The 23192-nt window shown below is 42.0% G+C and overlaps 1 protein-coding gene across 8 annotated transcripts in view; it reads left to right on the top strand.

Moving 5' to 3' along the window:
• The window catches only part of Fhos (Formin homology 2 domain containing), a 390895-nt gene that overhangs the window by 346640 nt on the left and 21063 nt on the right, over window positions 1-23192 (top strand). For 5 of the 8 annotated variants that reach the window (XR_013082595.1, XM_076791247.1, XM_076791249.1 and 2 more), the window contains 6 exons: window positions 596-715; window positions 3582-3716; window positions 4925-5067; window positions 10419-10686; window positions 11084-11207; window positions 19949-20116. Coding sequence is in view for 6 of the 8 variants with exons in the window: in XM_076791247.1 (XP_076647362.1) it covers window positions 596-715; window positions 3582-3716; window positions 4925-5067; window positions 10419-10686; window positions 11084-11207; window positions 19949-20116 (958 nt within the window). In the remaining 2 variants the exon portion in view is untranslated. The remainder of the gene's footprint in view (window positions 1-595; window positions 716-3581; window positions 3717-4924; window positions 5068-10418; window positions 10687-11083; window positions 11208-19948; window positions 20117-23192) is intronic. The other 3 variants (XR_013082596.1, XM_076791248.1, XM_076791250.1) reach the window with 1 other exon arrangement.

Below are 23192 nucleotides of genomic sequence, written 5' to 3'. Positions count from 1 at the left end.
TCTCAAAACGTTTAGACGTTCAGTTAACGTTTCAAAGAAAACTCAAGTCGTTCGTTCCAATTTTTAAAAAGTTGCACTGTTTTTAAGTGTTATTCGTAGATGTAGTCCGTAACATATTTTCCATTCTGACCTATTACTTTTTGCCATTTGTAAGGTAACTTGTCATGCCACTGAGTGAACCTAGGAATAAATATCTTAATTTTATCTGTGAAGTATAATTTAAAAATCGATGGAAATAATAGACGGAAGTTTCGATTGTTGTTCAGAAGAGAGGTTCTTCAAGGCCGTTTGAAGAGCCGGAATCGATATGATAACGGTTCCGAGGCGACAGGATTTTTCCTTATTACCGCGTCGATCTCTCGAGAAGCTGCTTTGACCGTGAGGGCGCAACGAATGTGCGCCGAAATGATTTCCGTCGTGGTTGTCACCGCCTCTGGGGAAAGCAAACAGTGTCGGTGGTAGGCTCGTTGCCCCGACCGAATTCGTGGAAAATGGACGATCGGCAGGCCGACACAACGAGGAGCCGTCAGCCTCCACCGCCGCCGCCGTCGCGGCTGCGAAAGAAAATAATCGCGAACCACCTTTGTGACTTCAGGAAATTGCGGAACCTTTGATGGATCTGAAGCAGGGAATGGAGACCCTCCGAGTGAATAAAACGTTCCGCGGGATTCTGAGCACGCTCCTTTCGATCGGGATATTCCTCAACGGAAATGAGGTAGGTATTGAATGCCAGCCAAATGATATCCGCTTAATCCGTCCGTCGGAGACGCCGTTCGCGCGGAATCGATATCCATCCGCGTCGATAATTTTCGTGTAACCGTTGCCCGATGGTACGGAAAGAACGAACGGGAGAGAAAGGCAACGGACCGGGTCCGGGCTCTCGGGCTCTCGGGCTCGGGCCGGGTTTCGGCTCGCTTGGACGGCTGCCATGCTACCGAAATCGGGAGCTCTTGATCTATCGCGTTTCCCTTTTGTTCGATAATGACGAAACGTAGGCTATACTTGTTTCGGCTTGCACGATTTGCGTTTGTGCGGTCTGTGCGGTTTTGACCGCCATTTTCGCCATTCGTCGCACTGAAAGGAACCCTCTTTGTGCTCAAGATGGCGGAATTTGCGGTGGTCTCCACCAAAGGTTACGTTACATCTGATTCATATTTTCTGACAACATGTTTAAATGGGAGAATATTTTTTATTTTTAACTATTTCGACATGTTTGTTTTAAACGAGCACACAAATGGTAGAGTAAACCTTTTCGAATGTTCTACAATTTTTTTTCACACGATTCAAAGATAGTCTCCGACGTTTGTAAAAATGACAAGAGCACAGAAACTCAGTTATTTCCTAGGAAAATACCTCCACAACTTCGATAATTGCAACTAAGCAAAAATGGATCAGTGTTTAAACTGCAGCCTGTACCTCGCTATCTGATCGTTAAATTGAATGGCGCGATCTCCTCTTCGCCATCGATGCTCCTAATGCAGAATGAAAAAATTGCTCGAATACAGAGCGACCTCGCTCGTTCGAAATTACGCGTTTGCCCGTACACAAATACATAGCCGGTCAGCAGAATTAAGTGTGCCGTTCGAACTGTGCAAGTAACATTAATAACGAAAATTGTTGTTTAAACTAAGCAAACGACGCTCGGACCGGCTCGGTGCGCAAACAGGGCCGCGATGGCTGTCGTGTCCGGTGCAAGCCGGACGATCTGAAATCACACAAATGGTAGATTCGCACGAACACTGGTGCGACGTTGTATGTTCAGCTGATCCGCGACGCGGACGCCGGACGGGGCGATCCCTTTTCATTCATCATCGTTCGCTTCCGTACGAATATATTAGCCGGTTGCGATTCTTTGGTGCCGCGCGACTAATCATTTCTTATCGCTCCTTCGCGTCGTTGTTCGCCGTGTTTTTACACGCCACGCTCATTTATCGAGGTCGTCGTGCGGCTCTCTGCGACTGCGGCCGCGGCCGCAGGCGTTCGCAGCCTGACGTGAACCGTGGCTCTTCCGACGTGGTCCCCGGCAAATTAGCAAAAACCGACCCCAGGTTGAATAAAATTTGTTATTCAGCTCGTTAAATTTTCCTTTAGAATTTCACGCGAACTCCGCGAGCGCTACCAGAGTCACCGGTCGATATACCGGGTGGCCGTTCGGGAACAAGCTTCCGAACCCTTTGCGATCCAACGTGTTTCCTTTCTTTTATTTCGGAACTCGTTGCAGCTTCGTATAATTCAGTCGTAGTTCCATATGTTATTTTATTAATTTGTTTAATACCTCCGATAAGGGTCCCTGTATAATATTAGGTTGTAGTATATCAGTTTCGGTATTTGTTAACGTAATATCTTCATCAATTTTATTAGGGTAATTGGGTGTTACGTATGGAGACGTTTTCCACGTTCATTTCGATTAGAAGTTCTAATCTCTTTTCTGAGAACGAAAAGCGTCCCAACAGACCCCTTTTATTGATGGAAGATACTGTATGCCTTCTTTATATGAAAATCATTAGACACTCCCTTCTAGCATCCGTTAATTAAGACTCCGATAAGCCTGCTTTTCATTAGAAGTGATAAAAATGTGATTGTGACCCTACGTGACATTAAATCTTGAACAGAGTATCCCTTTCATTTCCAAGGTATATAAACCCGTCCATTTTCATCATCTTTGGTTCAGTCGTGATTCAGAAGTGGTTCAGTAGCGTATCAGTAATCGTGCAGTCACGTCGCTTTACACGCGTAAGAGTCAATTCTAGTGAGATCAGGTTAAAGTCCCTTTCGAATCAAATCGTAACCTTATAGATTCCGTTCGTTCCGTATATATTCTATTTGGCATTCAATAATTGCTCTCTGACCCCGCATTGCCAGTACGTCAAAACCGTGCATCGTAGGTAACAATTTCTCCAATTGTACACCCACTAAATTCATTCGCGACACAAAAAACAACACTTGTAATTATTTCAATTCTGAATATATTTGTCTTGTTTGTTAACTCGCGTAATCTACAACCCTTAATAATTGAACGTTCCCACACGATACAATCTTACCGCTCGGATTGTATCAATTAAATTATATATAAGTTACGAGGCTTACTAATCTTAAATTCAAATCGACAAAGATTTCAAAATTAAGTAACAAATTGAAACCATATTCCAGGGGTAATAACCCCCTTGCCGGCCTCTCGCGTTGATCGCAGCCCTGGCTCGTAACATGGGAAACCATAAAAATTACCGATAAATACCGGTATTTTACATTTCGGTAAGAGTCCCAGCGTGGCACAGGCAGTAGGTGTCCCCCTTTGGCCTGGGACACTCTGTATAACTGGGAGATTTGAATTCGAGGAAAAATTCGTTAATAACTCCGGTGATAAAAACGAAGAGTTTGGTCGAACGGGCGACTCGGACGGCATCCCAAAGGACTGGGAACAGGAGCGGATATCGATTGCAGGTTTCCGGGAGAATTATGTTAGACGGGGAAAGTGGCCGGAAGCGTCCGGCTTGAGAAGCCTGGAGGGTCGAAGTTAGCCGGCACACGAGTTTCCGGGCGTCGCGTAACGCTGACACGTCCTCTCTCTCTGCCTTTTTCAGGTGAAGGGCTTTCAGCTGGAATACCTCGCCAAAGTACCTGAAGTGAAGGATACGGTTCACAAGCACTCGCTGCTTCATCACCTTTGCCACATGGTGATGGAGAAGTTTCCGGATTCTACGGATCTCTATTCGGAGGTGAGTGCCGCCGCTTTACTTCCGGATAAAACTTTAGTCTCACCCCCGTGCCCCTTTCGACACCCCGCTCCTCCGCCCGACCCCTTTGCTCTTCCCACACTGCGCTGCACGGGGAAGGGGGAGGGGGGAGGGGAGCCTTTCCAATCGCCGCAAGACGGAATAACCTAACCGGTGCTACATTTGCGAAATCGCGACCAGAAGTTCGCGCGCGTCTATGTCGCCAGCCAACTTCTTCCGGAAACTGTTTGAAACGCTGCTCCGTGAAATTCTGCATGCCGCGCGATCCGCTAACACCGGATCCCGTTTAATTGGAGGCCGCCGCGGAATACTCGCGCGAATCCTTTTCAATTTGCCGATGCCAAAGAGGTTGCAACTGTTTAAACATTTCCGCCTGGCGGAATTTCGTTGTTACTCCCCCTTTGTGTTTTAAATGAAAAATTCACTTCACCGATCTCGGCCGCCGCGCGCTTGCGAAATTATTAACTTGATAATTTCGCTTAAACAAATACCGTGAAGTCCGTTTACAACGACAGTCGAGAGTGATTACAAACGAACGTTGTCAGAAGCAAAATTAAAACATGGAGGTGTTGCATGTACTCGTATTGTAATTGTGAGATGTTGTCCTTGGAGACAGCTAGCATGGCATATTGAAATGGTCATATTTTTATTAATGACGAGAAATAAACAAATAAACGGAATAAGCGAAACGAAATCCGTGATAATTTCCTGATTTCTATTTTTGCTAACCATCGTTCAGTTTTGCTAATTGTAAAACAATTCGCGCGACGTGACAGGTGGAGAACTGAAGACATTTCTCTCGAATATACTACCAATTAAAGCGCCTCTAAAAACAAAAATACAAAAGCTAAAAGCGTTTTTTTAGTCCTTTTGTTAAGGTTTAAATGGAAGGTGTGCAGGCAACTTTGAGCATGGTCCCCATTTTTGTTCTATAAAACTGTGACAAAGAATTGTACCTAAATGTGTAAAATGTCGTTGCAAAGGGGAGGATTCGATCTTCAAGTCCGTGGAAAATTCATTGACAAAATATTTTTTTAATGTCTCTACAGAGGTTTCGATTCGTAGCATTTTTGAAGAAAAATGGGCCTTCAGTTTCTCGTCTGGCACATCCTGTCCCGAGACACCTCGTAGATTTTTGACGATTGTTTCGCAAGGATTATCTGATAATCGTGATCGACGCGAATGTTTAGATCGGAGCGGTGACGAGGGCCTCGAAGATCGATTTCGACGAGCTGGCGTCCAACATCGGCAAACTGGAGAGCGAGTGCAAGGCATCCTGGGACCACCTGAAGCTGATCGCAAAACACGACGGTTCCACCATGATGAAAGTTAAGTAAGTACCTGTCGGAAACGTGTTCTCGATCTGGCTGGTCCGCGTCGCTCGGTTTCTCGATTACCGGCCGGACACCTACGGCTTCGAGTTCCCCCTTTCTTGTTAACTTCCGCCGCGAAATTCGAAAGAGATCCGAGAAATGTTCGATAAACTCGCGACAGACTTTTTCCCACGAACGAAACTGGCACCGCTCCAAATGGCGCCACCATTAATTACTCGAAGCGTATTTCTTCCTTCTTTGGTCCGACTTCCTGCCCGGTCCCGTTAACTCCTTTTTTTACCTCATCCTTTTTCTATTTCACCTTATCCTGTTCCTACTTCGAGTTCCGCGGTGGATCTACGGAGCTCTCTTATCTGTTCGTGCTCGTCCTCCCCCCCCCCAGGCGTTATCTATGTAAGTCAGCTATGTATATCGAAAACTATTTCGTCTCTTCTTTTTGTCTCTTTTTCTCGGCCGCAGTTGTTAACCTCGCGGAGATCGTGGCCCTAAATATTCCTTATTGAATACTGCTTAGCGTACCCCATTTCTGTTACTTACTCCAAATTTTATATTATCCCCCTTTACCCCTTTTCTGTTACTTACTCCGAATTTTATTTTATTTAATGCTTAGTACTGATTAATTTCGCATTAAGCACTCTAACACGTCAATACAGTGTCTACTGGATAATTGTCCAAAACACGGGTCTGGCCACGGACAATTATCGGCTAGAAGATGAGGTCCCTTGGTCGCTGAGAAACGTAAACATAATTCAGTCAATATTTCTTTCCTTCAGATTTTGTCTTTAAACACAGACCTTTACACTTTTAAAAGCACTGTTTAGTGGTGATAATTAAAAGCGACGCTACGTCATCAGATCGATATATAATCGATGGGCATTAACATTCTAATACGGCTAAATTTGGTCCTCGAATTATATCACGAACCGTCGACAAAAAAACGGCGTCAATTTCTGTTAATATTTAACGAAGACATTGGGATTAAAGTTGGGTCTCCTTCTTCCGCGTCGATGAAAAACACATTTAACGTTTTTTTGTTTGCATCCGAGAGTGAATTTTAATTGCTTGTTTAAACTGTGCGCAAAACATGTAGACCACATCCTGTTGTAATCTAAATGATAATCCAATCAAGCTGGATTTGGCCAGAATCAGATTTCAGAGCGCAATCTGCTCGATCGGATGATATTCATAAATTGGAAACGTCGCTTTTACGTAACTGCTTCGCCGGTCGTGTACAAGAATCTATTTAGATCAATCAGTATTAATATTTTCTTTTTAACATGGGCAAATAGATGAAACCCGGAGGGAATAAACAAAATTTTCGAATTTACAGAAATAAAGTAATGTACGTGTATCAACTGCGATACAGCGGAACGTGAAGTTTGTTTTCCAATATTTTTCTGTGCTCTGTATTGACTATACTTTATCGAGTGTATTTGATTTCGTTACAACCTTTCATCGAATCAAGTTGATGAACGTACGTAGGTACGTATCGTGCGTCTAAAATATTTGGAAAACAGAATTGTAAAAATCGTTGTATGGGGAAGGTTTCAATTTTCATGAAAATTTTAGTTACGAAAAAATGTTTTCAATGATAACAGAGACGTTTGAATTTGTAAAATTATCGAAGAGACAAGGTATCCTCATTTTTTCATGAAATCGTCTGTTTATAATACGAATTTTCAATTGTGTCTTCGTACGGTAATAATTAGACTCCGGATATTTATGCAAAATAAAAAGTTTGCGCATCAATCGCAAGACGCAGGAGGTAAATATAAATTTATATCTTTCACTAATAATTTCAATGTAATGAAAATAAGATACGTTAATATTCTTAGTCTTTTAATCTTTTCACTGTTTTAACCAGTTAAGCGTGGAATTTAGTTTTAAACCCCCCCCCCCCCCACAGTGTGCGGAATTAAAATCTAAAAAGAACGTAAGGCAAAATGGTCCTATTATAAAATTTTTTTCTATTTTTTTTTATTTTTTTAAATTTTATCTTTTAGTGGTCCTATTTTATAATAATATTCTTATTGTATTTTATTAAAATTTCGAGTTTTTATAGTCAATGGTAATTTTATATTTTTCACGACGAGTATACACGTCGAACGGACCGTAATAGAGATTTGGTTTGACGTGTGTACACTCATTTTTGTCAAAAATGCTTACAATTCGGAGTCTAGTGATAATAATATTTCAGAAAATATTGCAAAACACAGACATTACATTCGGAGAAGTTGTCTGTGACGCTTTCGTGTACATTTTCCCGTCGATTCCGATAACCATGAAAACAATCATCGAAATTATCTTTCCGCGATCGCTCTCGCCCTGAATCCTCCCCGGTGCCCATTGTACGAGGCGGACAACGGAAGAAATGGATTTTCAATCGGGAATTAGTCCGAATGTTCTCGGTATTGTTCCCGGGCAGCTCTTGGCCGTCGTTAAGGTCGCCCGTTTACGAGCTCCTTTGTCCCCGGAGCATGCGTTAGGACGCGTTTAATCGTATTTACAGTTCGCCGCGAACGGGGGAACAATAGTGGTGCCGGGGACCTGACAAATCTCGTACTTAATTGCGACGTCGGCGAGGGGAGGGGAGGTGTTGTGGAGGGTCGAGGAAGGGACGGGGAGGGGCGCGTAAGTAGCGTAGCAGTTGCTCGAGTAACGTTTCATATCCTGCCGAGGGCCGATGCACAGGTAAAGATTGCTAATACGGAACACCTGATTTCAACAGCTTCCCACAAACGCTAGGAAATGTATTTCTTTAACTGCAATTTACTTACAAGCAGTGGCTAGCATAGAAACGTAGGGGAAAATCGCCCAGTAAATTTTTTGCTGTATCTTCAATTGGGTATTGATCGAAATCAAACTTTCTCGAATTTGTAAACGGTACTTAATAGATTGGGAAAAATGATTCTTGTGGAATGTAATAATAAAATCGGACAATTCTCGAAAGTAAATAAGCTATTATTTATAGCGTCGGAGATACTCTCACCCTGTACCAACTAATCATTACATTAATCAATTTTTGTAGGGTGTCCACTACAATAGTTTTGTAAGAGAAGAGATTGTACGCATTTTAAAGTGTGAAGCCTCAACTTCCAAAAATTCATCATTCTTTTTCCTCTAGAATGATTTCTCACGATACAGCCAGATGGAAAACTGAAGACGCGATTTTTCTTGAAAGCTCTACAAACTGAAGCGTTTCTGAAAGCACAGGAAATATTTTTTCGTGTTCGGATCTGCCATAAATTTGAAGATCGAATCTTCCCCTTTGCAACGATCCCCTAAAACTTGATGTTCGATCGTCCTCGGTTGTTTTACTCAGCTTCGAGTAAAAAGCATACCGCCAACTTGTCAGTATAATATAAGATACAGCAGGAGGTTTTGTACACGAACCTTGTTCCTCATTTATTTATTTTTGGTAAAACATCTACGAAACATCCTAGAAGAAATTGGACCCTTTGCACTCGGCGCTATTTTAATTCTAAAACTAAATTTTTCTTCCGTCTTAGAATATTTTAATTTTATTCATACGGAACTGATCCGATTTCCACATTGTATGATATTTAAATGTTTAGTAATCTATTTAATATAAATTTTGTAATGTAACAAATATTTTGTAATATTTTTTGTAATTTCTGTGAAATAATGCCGCAACAATTTTTAGTAGCGCTTCAGGGTACACCACTCGAGTGCAAAGGGTTAACAACGGATTATGAAACTGAAGACTGCAAGATTTACATGAATGCAAGTTTACAAGCTGTACGATACCTTTTTACGGAACTGTAGCAGTCTGAATATTATACTTTTTCTCGAAAGGGAAAACTCGAGATACTTCTTGCCGGCCACTGTATTTTGTCGAACGGCGAAGCGACTCGTTAATATCGCCGTGCCTCGCGTGCCCATGCTAATTAACTGTAACGGGGCGTCCTAAATGCTGGTCGGGTTAATTCGTTTTTGTCTCGGGGCTCGTTTCGTCCGGTTCGATCGTCTTCCTGGACCCCCAGCCATACCCGCACCGGCCGACTGTCCAAAGTAATGGGGATTTTTTTCATGCAAAAAATTCGCCACGGCTGATTGACCGCGTCTTCATTTTATAATTACTCGTTAGCCGAGCGATGTTTTACGACGAGTGTTTCGGCCCGTGTTTTAAGGATACGCGTGTGCATATAGTCTCGGCTGAAGAAGGCTTTACGGCGGGGCGGCCATTTGCTCGCTGGCCGATCGGGTTTCTAGTTCGCTGTTCTCGAGGAAGTGGGATGCTGAAAACCATGCTTCCGACTTGTTAACTATATATATATATTTTTTTTTGTTGTTAGTTCGTGGCCAACGGTTCAGCTCCTAACCGGACACGCGATTTTTGCCTCCCTCCAGAAGCAAGCGTTGGCGCAAGAAATTAACAGCGCTTCTCAGAACTGATTACACTCGGAATTTAAACGTTAATTACTTTTCTATTGGCACCGTAACGATTGCAAATTTATTTAACCGTCCCCGGGACGACTTCTCTGCTGTCTCAACGTTTGTTACACGAAATCAGATTATTACGAGATAGTTATCGTTATAAATTGCATCCATTCACTATGTCGCTTTTAATTTCAATCACGCGCAGTTCAGTTACTGTTAGCTATAATAACAGACACAATTCATGTATGGTAGAAACGAATCAAAATTTCGGAAACCTGGTGAGAAAACATCGATCAACGAAAAATCTTCAAACCCTATCTTCCTGGTTCAATTCCCTTTCTATCAAACGCAATGGACGGACTCGCAACATAATCGCTAGGCTGCGGTGTTATTCAACCAAGCTCAAAATTAGAAAAACATTTCCCGCTTTCCCGTTGTGAAAATAAAATAAAAATTCTGTTATTTCTTGTTAACGTACATCTCCATGCATCTTGCAAAGCTGCGCATGTCAGAAACGCGTAAAGATCAATCTCCGAAAGAGACGTCTGTCGTTCGCAAAGTCGCTGAAAGAAACGCAATGGCGTCCGTGAAAACGCGCGTGCTCTTGAAACAAACAATTGTCGTCATGTGTCCGAACACCGCGTCCCGGATACATGTAAACGGGCACGCTAAAAGAGTCGGGACAAACGAAGCTTGAATTTTAAACGGACCGCGCACGCGCGCGTGCAAAAAGGAAGCGGACACCCGAGTACAAAACGTTCGAAAAACAAAAACGAACAGAAACCAAACAAAAAAAGGGGGTGGGGAGTATCACCGAATAGCACAGTTTGTTAGCAGGATTTATTTCATTTTTTTTCTCCCGGAAAGACAGAAAACAATGGTTTTAACGGCGGGGTTCTCGACCGTTACCGCTATCACTCTCTGTGTGTTTCTCTCTCTGTTCATTCAGAATGTCGGACTTCCTGGCGGACTGCGCGGAGAGGATAATCGTGCTGGGTATCGTGCACAGGCGGATCGTAAATCGATTCCATAAATTCATCCTCTGGCTGGGCACCCCGTTGCACAGGGTGCAGGACACCAAGCCGAACGAGTTCTGCCGTATCGTGTCCGAATTCGCGTTGGAGTACAGAACCACCCGTGAACGGGTGATACAGCAGCTCGAGAAAAAAGCCAATCACCGTGAAAGAAATAAGACCAGGGGGAAGATGATCACAGAGGTGAGTTACACGCCGGGTCTCATATTTTTCTTCGGTCCCGTGGTCGCTGAAAATCTTTCGAAGCCACCGGCCTCCGCTCTCATCAAATACAGTTATCGGAGCGTGAAGGGCATTATGGTGCTTCTCCCCCTCCCCTCCCCTCCCCTCTCCCTGTGTGTTCCTCTATCTCTCTTTCTCTCCTGTTTCTCCCTCCCCGCCGCCGCCGTTGTACCTCTCTGTCCCCCAGCACCTCACCCTCCGGCTAGGGGAATAAATTGCTTTTTTGCCGCGGGGAGAATCAATTTCTTTTCTTGCCTACCGTTGCATTAATATCCCGCTTGTCTCCGTTTTCATTTCTGCAATATCGTCGAGTACGCGGTCACATCTGTGAACCCGATGTCTCCTCTGATCATTACAGGTTGGCAAGTTCAGGACGAAAGAGGATCGCGCGGACGCCGAGCTCAGGCAACTGCTCGGAAGCGATATCTCCGACGTCGAGAGTATTCACGGCACCCTGCCTTGGAGGAGACAGAGGAAAGACGGTGAGTACCCGCTGTCCCACTATTTCTTTCTTTTCCGTTTTTTCGCGATGTCCTGTGCCCCCTTCCGCCGCCTTTTGTTTTCTCACGAACGCCGCGCTGTGCAAACAATGGCGCGCCCAGCGGGACAAACGTGCAAAAACCAACCGTTCTGATAAGGGACACGAGGATCTTCCTCCGTAATACCGTCGACCCCTTAACCTCTTGTATCACGGTTCGTTTCACGGTTAAAAATTAAACCCTACGGTCTGCGTTTGGGTGTGGACTGCAGTAGGCGTACCTTAACTATTGGCTAGTGTGAAACTATTACAACGCGTAACAAGACATTAGAGAAGTCAAAATTGGTAACGGAGAAGATTCGAAAGAATACACCGGGCGCCGCCATTAACCCCTTAACGCACAGTTTTTTTTTTAAACCGGCCAAAAAAATTAATTTTTGATATACTGTGCTTTTGTTCCATGGGAAAAGGCTATATTTTATTCTTGAATAAATAAGCGTTATAGCTTACAATCCCGTGTAAATGATAAATATCGATAAAACGATTTTTTTTCTTTGCTTTCACATTGTTATTTTCAATTCTCGATTATATTCGAGTGTGAAAAATTATAGCAGCATAAAATACAACGCCGCTCGCATTAACTCGAGCGTACAAGTGAAGGGGTTAAGCCGGTCTGGAAATGCGTTCGAAAACGATACTTCGCGTCCGATGGAAACATTCGCGGGACATTTCAGCGCGGTTTTTCCTCCGTTCGATCCGCGTCGATCCCCGTCTCTCGGCGTACCCACCATCGTCGTTACATTAACACGTTGGTTGCCATGTCACCCATATGTGGGTGACGGAATTATTTGTCCAGGTTTTGAAATGAATTTTTACGTTAATACATTCATTGCACCAAATTTGCCTAGGATCTGTAAAATTCAAGAAAGCTGGAGGACTACTCAATATCACACATTTAATTTCTTTCAATTTTCATTTCACTAAAAAACTTAATTTGATTTTATGGAATGCTTGAGGTTTCTAGTTTGGCGGTCAAAGCGTTGAACGAAAATAATCGGCAGCGCGAACCGGTCGGCCTAGCATCGGGACGCAATTTCCAACATAAATCCCTTTTCCGCGGGCCTCGTTCATTGATCGTGGCATTCTAATATCCTGTTCTCGACAAGTTTCATATTTCTACATTATGCGACGTCTGGCTCCGCGAGACCGTGGAACACGGGACAAACGCGGGGCAATAAAACGCAATAACACCGGCGCCCGATCGAAGGACAGAGATTTTCCCGTTTTTAACAATCGTATACAGAGAAAACATTTCAGCCCGCTCAAGACATTTTGGGATAGCCCAGTGTAATTTCAATAAAATATCTCCGTGCTGTTCCTTCCGCAAAGATTAAAGTCCGCGTTTCGCGTCACGGTGTTTCCGAGATACACCGCGACCGAGAAAGGGATTTTTAGTACCGCGAGCTCCGCAGGGCTAAAAGGGTGTGCCTCTAAGAAGCCCCCTCACCCTCCCCCGAAGATAAGAACAAAGTGCGAAAATTTCTCCTCGTTCCCGTAATGTTCTAGCCCGTGGCGGTGCGAGATAAATGCCCTCCTTAAGCAAACGCTCTCGAGCCAAGAGAGATACTGGGGTTAGCGCGGACTCATTTGACGGCGTTACCGGAAAATGAAAAGTAATGACATCGAGATTTCGGGAGACATCGGTGTGACCTCGTGTTTCCACCGGTCGCGTAAAAACACGGAGATCGAGTTTACCCCCAACACCCTCGGGCCGAGGGTGGTTCTGTATTTCGTGGCTCTCCGTTGCCGCGATTCCTTTTTTCGATTTTTCTTTGCTCGCGACTCGGTCCCATGTAATTTGATCGTTCGAGATGTTGCGGACTTTATCGTTTATTGGTGTACAGCGTGCTCTTCGATCGAGTGACCCGCTTCCCTGCTGGTCGCGAAAGTACTCGGACTAGGCGCACCGAGTTTAGACAAAAATATCTTTCAGTATATTTTTTATACCACATTTTATACCACCAGTCACCACATTATTTGAATTCGAATTGTTGTAAGAACTTGTACACATCAAAAAAACATCGGTGACCTTGAAATTTCATTAAAAAACACGACTTAAAAAATTGTTTTCTTCACCATTATAATTGCCTCCTGCAATAGTGCCACTTTGTCCTCTGAAGTTTTCTGATAGGACTGTAAATACGAAAGATATTTAGGTGTTCCCATTCATGTGGGACACCCTGTATTTTTTGAAAGTCTTTGGTCCATGTCTGAGGAGTTTTTAATAGATCTTTCGACAAGAATAGCGATTTCAATCGTGAACCAACAAGTATAATCTAATAAATAATTTGTTTTAGTATCATTACGTCCCAAAAGAGTCTTAAGCTTTTGGTATATCACAATTATTGAAAATCTTGTTAAAATAGTCTTATCTTCACAGTTGTTGTTTTATAAAATACAGTCAAACCTGTTTTTGTGCGGTCCTTTTCTATGCGATTTTTTTTTTGTGCGATTTTGTTAATGCGGTATATGAATGTCAACGGTGTTGGCATTATTATACCAATGTTCTCATCACAAGAAGATGCGCGTTTTGGACTGCGACGAGTAGTATTGAATTATGTGCATTTTGAAAATTCCTCCATGTTTAAAATGAGAAATTAAATTTTTTCAAATGTTTCCACGTGTAATTTAATTACTTATTTTGTTTGGAAAGCACTTTCTCGCTATTTCGTAAATCTTTGACATATATTCTAAGTGAGACTTTTTTTATGCGGTCCCCCTCCACCGCATAAAAATTTTCTTTAATATGTTGTAAAAAATTATTTGTTATAGCTATTTATGAAGTTTCTGAATATTTTTTGTATGCTACCGCACAAAAACAGGTTTGACTGTACTATTCTACAATACACGAAGTACGGAGTACTAATAAAAGTACGAAGTAAGACAATATACGAAGAACGTGTTATCCCATCCACACACTTTTTTCGCATTCAAAAAGTCAAAAATTTCCGCGAACACAAAGTTGTACGAAACGCTCCATCTGCGAGCACAGTTACCAAAACAAATAATAATACCGCGCGCGTTAGGCGACTCGCTTTCAATTCCCGGCAAGAAACGACCACCGCATTATCCTGGAAGCTAATGTTCCCGCATACTTCCATTAAGCTACGGAACCACGAGCGTCGCAAAACCAGGCCTCTCGCGTGAATTATGAAACGACTTGTAGAAACAGCGGAATCGCGAGTGTCGCGGACGAATCGAAAAACATAGTCCGCAATCGTTACACCGGAAGAGATAGAGAGAGAAAGAGAGAGAGGGAGAGGGGGAGAGAGAGAGAAGAAGGAACAATCTCAGCGGACCCATCCCGGCAAGACACCGTTCCGACGTTATCGTGGCACGCTCTGCCATAACTTCTGACATTTCATCGTCGGAATTAGCCATCAGCGGGGCGCCGGGCGATGATCGCTGGAAAACGCCGGACAATGCTGGAAACTGATAGCGTAGAGGTCACGCGAGATCGCCCCAGGTTATGGTTGCGAAGGGGCTGGCGAATATTTATCTTTTTGAGATCGAATAGGGTAGACCGGTTGCTTCAAACTTACAGGTTAAGGACGATAAACTTCCAAACGACTCACAGTTGCGACAGTAGTTGACGGAATTAGTAACTTTCTGCATTTTTATAGAAAACTGTACAATTTGAAACGCGTCTGAAAATTGTAGAAAATTTATTTCGTGACTGAATTCACCAGAGATTTGAAGATTGAAGCTCGTACTTTACAATGACTACCTAAAACTTGATTTTTTTTTTATTTAAGTTGGGGGATGTACTGTCTTGTTTGCAGAAATATAATGCACGCCATGAGGCCATTTCTTTTTTATGAAACAACTAAAAAGTTTGTACATCAAGTTTGAGGAGGGCCTTGGGAAGCTCCAATCCACAAATCTGTGGTAGTAGCCAGACGCGAAAAAAAAATTTCGAGTGTTTATAGAAATTTTTTAATTCGTAGCAGTTTCAACACTCTCAAGGAAAAACGTGTCTTCATTTTTCCACCCACTATATCAGGCAATCACTTCGTAGAAGAAATGATGTCGCAAATTTTTCGAAATTCCGGAATTTTCATAGTAACCTTCGAATTTAATTTTGGATGCATTCTTGTAGGAATTTGTCAATTTTAGAGGGCCTACGTTAAAGCTGGAAGATTGCAGTTTATGATAAAATCGCTTACGCATCAAGCCGAAAAATTGTAAAATCGCAGAATTCTCCAAAAATTGAAATTTTTTAAGTATCTTAACGAACTCTAACTCTAACGGAATAAATTCGAAATTATAATTATTTTGCATCTTCCTCCGAGGTACAGTAACGAGCAAAACTGAGTCTACACTATTTGAAGCAACATAACTTTTTAAAAATTAGATCAAATGACTTGAATTTTATTGAGAAGTTAGAAGGATTAGCTTATTAGACGAGGTGTAAAAAATGTTTGTATTGACAATTCTGTATTGACAATTTAAAGAATGTATTTGATTCGCTCGAATAAATTATATCCATGCTGAAAATTTCACCGATATTGGTTAATTCGTTTACGAGTTATAAACGATTAAAAGTGCGATTTTAAGTCGAAAATCGTGAAAAATGCCAATTTTTCCACTTTCAAGCGTGTATAACTCGTAAACGAATTAACCAATATGGGTGAAATTTTCAGCATGGATATAATTTATCCAAGCGAATCAAACACATTTTTTAAATTTTCAATACAGGCTCAGATAAAAAAGCTAAAAAAACGAACTTTTACTATTTCTTTTGCGATTCCGACCAATTCAAACTTTCTTCAAAAATTTTTTACAACTCGTCTAATAAACTAATCCTTCTAACTTCTCAATAAAATTCAAGTCACTTGATCTAATTTTTAAAAAGTTATGATGCTTCAAATAGTGTAGACTCCGTTTTGCTCGTTACTGTATATTACTTTCGGGATGAACCGATTGTGTTCCCGTTGCAAAATGCCCGTCGCAAAGACAGCAGTTTTAGCGTAATCGTGGTCCAAAGTCGAATAGTTACCCGGCTCTCCGGTATGAGAAGGTAAGGGGTCAAAACCGCCTAGCGCCGCCCCCTCTTTACGGCTCGTAAACTTGCGCTGGTCTTGTGCATTACCGTCGCTGCAGCCGTCGTAACTTTTTCCAGCCCTTTTATTCCTATGTATGCTCCCCTATAAAATACCTAAACGGTCCGCCTAAGTCGTTCGAGTGGAAGCGGGGAGAATCAGCAGAGCAACCCCCTGTCCGGCGTTTCCGGTGCACCTGGGAAAAAACGGTTTTCTGCGGATTCCGCGGCTCGTCTCGGTGTCGCGAGGATCACGATTTGTCGCGGCGGATTCCCCACGAACCCGGGATTCTTTCTGCCCTTTATTGCGTTCATATCCGTGACCGCTGGCGGACGGTTTGTATCCACCGCGGCGAGTGGCCCCGAGTAAAATGTCGGACGGCCGCCGCCGACAGGTTTTCCGGCCAGGACCTCGCTCGGAACCCGTTCCCAGGATCAGTCCGAAGGATTTAGAACGTTTTAATGAAACGCCCGCCCCGGTTCGGCAAATATTACCGGAGATAGGTCGGGAATAAAGTGGCAGGATTTTAATTCGCGGGAACGTGACCCGGGGACTTTTTATTTCGGTCCGGCCGCGCCGGATGGGAGGACTGTATTTTTAAGAGCTTTCTCCCCGGAAAACCTGAGGATTTCACCGAGGATTTTCCACCTCTCCTAAGAAGATAGTCGCTACGGAAATATATCTCAAATGCGTGTAATTGTTTCGGCGAGTATTGTGATATTAAATGTACCTGGTCCTAGCTTCCTTCTTCGCTCTAGATCGCATTTCTAGGAAAAATCGGAGGGTCAAATATAAAACTGCGAATTGTCTAAAATTATTATTGGACTTTCTCGGACAGATGGTCGTAGGGAAAGTAGTCCCAATTTCCTTTTTAACTCCAGTCTAGTATCAATAAGTCACCCTGCGAGTAACGTTATCACTGGAATTTTATGTATTTATGAGAAATATCAGGAGGTGAAATATGAAAGAACGATTTTAAAAATTTAATCATGTCAACGTGCTACTTTAAACTAACTAAAATTAGTGAAAGAACAATCAGGTTGCTATGTAGTTCCTGTTTCTCGAAATTACTGCAGGAACCATTTGCAACGTCAATTAAAAACTCGAGTATAGCTAAATTCTTTTTATTTACAGTGGTACACAGCGTTGATCAATCAAAACATTCGACAACATCAAAGATTAGTTGGCTAGGATTAAACTAATATTTTTATTAACATCTCTCATTGTGTGAGAGAGCTTTAGACCCGATCGATATCAATTATTGGAAATATCGCAATTATATTTTGAAGGAAACAGAGAAGGAAATTTAATTGATTTGTTTTATTCGAAATTTACTTTTCAGGCTCGTTTGTGTAATATTGTCGAACGAAACACAATGGGTACGTAATGTATCATGATCATCATCAAATAATTGTGTGCGTTCATTACGAACAGACTGCGGATATTTGTACCGAATTATATGTACAAATACGAATGTGGGAAATGCAAGGTACTGTGAAATGTGAGCTAACTATAATTGAATGCCATATTGTTTGGGTATTCTGTGTTGTTTCACTGTTAACATATCAAAATCGTTAATGGAATATCCAATCTTCTGTTTGTATTCGGTCTTCATAAAATAAACGCTCGGAGTTTCACTTTGCAAAAATATGAAAGGTGTGAATTTTAAAATTAGTTTACGATAAACCTGGAAACGTTATTAGAAAATCCGTACTAACAATTAGTTGTATCACCGAAACGACAACCAAAAATTCTATAACTGCTCGCTTCATTTCAGTTCTTCGTAACTGTTTCAGTTCGGTTCGAAATACATTTTCAGAACCGTTTCAGTTGCGAGACAAAATATTCTTTTCAAGTTCGATGAACTGTTCATTTCGAGACTGTCAATAAAAAGAACAATTTCACAACTAAAACTACGGAGCAAACGTGACTGTCACGCATGGCCTTATAAAAATGACAAAATTGAATTTATTTAAATTTTACGAAACTTTAAATTGATTCGGTTCAACCTAGTTTTTTAAAAAAAGCAAATTGCATAACTATAAAGGGTGGTCCACACAATTGTTTCAGGTTATGTCTCCGTCACCAGTGGGGTTACAGAAAAATGTCAAAGGAGAAAAATGGATGGTTCAAAGAGTACTGCATCCATAGAACCATGTTTTTTTTTATAAAATTGCAATGGTATATGTACGTTTAACAATTGCATTCGTTTGTTGAATTTCAGTTGGATTTCTCTTGTTATTCTACGTAAAAAAAAAACTTATTTCTCCTTTGACATTTTCCTGTACCTGACAGCTCTGCATAAAGGAAGCTTAGGAACTAATGAAACGTTAACGAACAGACGATCAAGTGGTTGTTAGATGCTCGTGTTATTTAACATCGAACGTACGCATTGCAAAAGAACTTTTGTCTACTTTTTTCTTTCTGGAACAATTTAAGTCCACGGTGGCGTAGACCCTGTATTTTTGCGTAGCTCGCGAGACTTCTCGGCGTGGAACAGACTAACTTCCGTTTTTCCGGTGTCGGCGAAATCGATGAAATCGGAAATCTCGTCAAGGTGACGGGCGGCCCTCCATGAATACGCGAACTCAATTTACACATTCATGCGATCGCTTGGTATTTGAAACGCGTCGGGCATCAAGCCGTTCGGAGGAGCCGGCCTCGGCCGCGGAAATAAAATTGATGTCATTTAACGTGCCGTGCGGTTTCCGGCGGCGAATACCAGACCGGAAAGCCTCGGTGCCCGGCGACATTCAGGACTAACTAGGTTGACCGCATCGAGAAACTTCCCTCTTTCTTTCTCCTCGTTCATGGAAATTCCGTCGGTTTCTTCCCGGCTCCTCGTCGTCCTCATCCTCCGCGTGCAACCCCCGCGCCTTAAACCGCCCCTTCTCGCCGTTCTTCGTGCGGCCCTTCCAGTACGTGTTCGTATCGGATTTACACAGCCAGCGAGACCGCCGATGGAGGCTTCTTTCAGACGAGTTTCAAAGAACCTCTCAAAGAACTCCCGGTGCTTTTGACGGTTTCGAAGTTTCTACCCCGCGGACCGACGGACGAGAAAGACTGTTCCGTGAAGAGTTAGCCCGAGAGCTGCCGCGAAAGAAGAATGGCCCCGCGCAAGCCTCCGCACCCTGATCCAAGCGAAGCCTCTTCCAAGCCCGGACGAACATGTATCTTGGGATTTGTTCAAGATAAAACGGATATTTCGCGGACGGCGTTTCACCGTTTAATGCGCCTTCAGCCACCACGAATTTGCGTCTCTCTCTCTCTCTCTTCCCGTCCTGAAAAAGAGAATCCTAAAAATTTTGTTTAGATTAAAAGTAAACGAGCCCCCCTCCGGTTTAATATTTCTCCCTGAAATCTGATTCGTAGCTTAAATTCATTTGAATGTCTTCTCGACCACCATGTACTACCTGTTACGAATATACTGCGGATTCCAACTTGTTCAAATGATTAAAGGTAGAAAGAACTTTTTATTTGGCTTCGATTTTCCGCAATCTAGTTGCGAATATTTTTCTGTCAGACACCCGCACGAAAACTCCCGGTAAGAATTATTTTCATTGTCGGCAACAGTAGTATAGCCTACCATTACTCCCGCCGTTAATAATCGCCTTTTCTGACGCGCTCGAAATTCTCGTTTCAGGACGCACATCGCTGGGCCCGCTGCTCCGCGACGAGAACACCAACGGCAACCTGACGGACGGCGACGACGAGCTGTTGGAATCGTTGGTGAAGACAGCGACGAAGACACCGGCGACGAGGACGACGCCCAGGGAGCGCAAGAGGACCAGACACGCCGATCGTAAGTCTTGTAAGTGTGATCCCCGCACCCTGCACTTGGCTTCCTCTCTTCCGCGTTGATCGGCCTCTGCCTGCTCGTACACCGCAGAGCACTGTAGAGGATCGATCGCGAGATCGGCCCGCTGCCAGTGGACTTCCGCTATCTACCGGCGACGTATTTATGGACCGAGCTCACCGAGACGTCGTCAGGCCCGGTTATTCGACTCCGTGGTTTCGTGAACCACCGCGCCATTCACTGTCACGTTGTTCGATTAACAACAGAAACTAGACACTTTGTCTACCGCAAGCCTATCAAATAGGTGTTTCAATAATTCTGTCGTAGCAAAAGGAACCTTGAAAATACAGTGTTTTCTCGATATATGTCAAGAACACGGGACCTGCCAGCGACATACATCGTCTAGAACGTCTCTCGAGCTTCGAGGCTAGTGTTCCTCCTCGAGAATTTCTCGAGAAATTTTATACATAAAAAATAATAAGAAATAATTTTTTATTTCTCATTTCTCGAGAAATTTAAATCTAGGAAAATTCTTATGAATCTCATTTATTTTATAACATATGAAATCTTAAATTCTCTTAAATTCTTATTTAAAACTTTAGAAAAACTGAATACTGCATTGAGTTTCTTGTTGCATAATCCAGAATCTCTGCAAAAAGATTCAGAAGATACATTTTTTATTTAACATCCAAGGCAGATATGTATAAAATGGCAAAACAAATTCTAAGCAGACATTAAAATAGTGAAAAACTTTCACAGATTCTCAGAATGAGGAACTATCACTCGAAAAAACAGTTAGAATTAGAAATTGCAGACAGCCTTCAAGAATTTAGTGTCAAGAGTTTAGCAGCAGAAGAAAATCAATTCCGGACTCTAACAAAGGAATTCCACATTTTTGAGTCGACTGAAAAAAGGTCACCCAATCTTCAGCAACTTTTGGATGTTCTGTATACGATAAAGCCAACATCCACACAAAATGAAAGAAATTTTTCTACAGCTACATATTTTGTTACAAAAAAAAAAGAAGTAGGTTGTCTGATTCTACATTAGACGCATTATGCTTCTTAAGAAGTCATTTCAAAAGAAAAGCGTAATGTTTCACTTTATACAAGTTTGGTAAAAGTTTCCAAATATTTTTTTATTTTATTAAAAATTCTCGAGAATTCTCGAGAATTATAGTCTTATTTCTCATTTCTTGAGAAATGAAAAATGTTGAGAAATCAGGAACACTATTCGAGGCCCTTCACGGGCTATACCCGGCGGTAGTGGGGATAGTTCTGCGACTTTCATCAGCCCGGTATTTGCGACATATATCGAGAAAAGCCTGTAATAATAATATCAAGTGAAATTATTAGATTGCATTACTCAGAGCAACTCCGTTGGTTTACATTTGGAGTTCGCTATTGCTGTTGAAGAATCAATTAAAAAGTCCTTAACCTTGGATCATAAACTTCGGAAAATTATGCAATAATCACCGTCAGATAATGTTTTAAAAAGCATTGGAGAAACTTATCCGAGCAAGTAACCGTCTATATGTCGTATTTCATTTACAAGGAATATTATTTGCAAAACAGAAGACTGAGCATCTAGGTAATTGCATCAGTTCTCTTGTAAAGAACTATTAATTGAAGTGAATTTCAGTGAATGTAGTCCAAGTCACTATTATCGAAGAATTACGTCATAAATGGAATATGTACTTTAGTCAGACATACGTTGCCAAATTCGTGACGGATTTTTGCACATTGCCCGACATGAATATTCACAAAAACATTTTCTCGCTGGACACGCGATTCATTTACAGAATGAATATTTCATTCTTGGTCTTCTCACCTAAAATCAGCCCATTTCGGTTTGCGTCAACATTCCATACGTTAAGTGGGTCATGTTAGCAGGTAGATGATCGGTTATTACAATGCACAGGTATGAATTATTCATGCGCCTTACAGGTATTGATTTTATCGAAAACAATTACACGGCCGTCATTATGATGTTAATTTGAACAACAAGTGAATTTAAGCGTTTCCACATTTCGAGACGAAATTCCCCGACATTCCTCATTCGCTTGGTTAGTCGGAATTATGAAAATATTTTCCCTTTTCCGAGCGAGAGTGGTTAATCTTTTAAGATTTCATTAGGCTAGCTCCGAGGGATGACACACCCCCGTATTGCCGGCAACAAGAAACGCGGGCTTAAAAACTGCGGTAAAATTAATTTCAATATAACCCGGGAGAACGGAGACGCCCTTTCGGATGCAAATGCTTGCCGCGTTTTCATTTGTGTCCTTAGGGGGAAACGTCCCCGTTAAAGCCGCTTCCTTTCCTTGCCATGTTTGTACGCCGGTACGATTTGATGGCGTGTAATTATCGGCGATTTTCGCCGGTCCTTTTTGGTGATTTGTTTGCCGAAACGATCTCGGCGAAACCGCGGAGTCTCCGGCCCCGTTAAAATTCATTTAAAAACGCTTCTGCCGCGGAGCTCGTTTAAGTCCGACTAATTTACTCGAAGACAATTGGCCCTTGCACCGGATCTGAACAATTATCGATCATCGATTGATGTTGTATTTCCATGCATTCGTAGCTCACAAAAACCTCCAAAGCTGTAAAGATCAAAGGTTCTGAGCACAATTAATATTATCTTATCTTTTTGGTACTGGAATCATGGTGCATGAATATTCATAACTAGACTTTTATGTATAATAAAAATAGGCGAGTGTAATTTAAAACAGAAGGAAGATTTAGAGATTTTAAAAATTCAATTATTTACAATTTATCAAGACTATGAAAATGACCTACAGATTAATAACGTATATGTTACACGTTTGGAAATGTTGGTACAAAATATTCCTCTCCCAAAGGTGACAAAGGAAAGAAAAAGATATACACTTTTCAACGCTATCGAAAGTCTGACCATATTGTGCTTATTCTACTTAACTTGTTGCCGGATTTATGATTACTACATTCTACTTGCTACGGATGCTACGACCAATTTTTATAGTAAATGAAATGCTACATCTTATATCTTTATGGTAAATTCTTGTGTGTAATTGTACAAAACAAGAATTTTGATTAAAATTTCAGAAAGAAAAGATTCT

The sequence above is a fragment of the Halictus rubicundus genome, chromosome 7, assembly GCF_050948215.1.
Source record: "Halictus rubicundus isolate RS-2024b chromosome 7, iyHalRubi1_principal, whole genome shotgun sequence".
Lineage (NCBI taxonomy): Eukaryota > Metazoa > Arthropoda > Insecta > Hymenoptera > Halictidae > Halictus > Halictus rubicundus.
The sequence above is the reverse complement of the archived record's forward strand: the minus strand, read 5'-3'. Positions and strand labels throughout refer to the sequence as shown.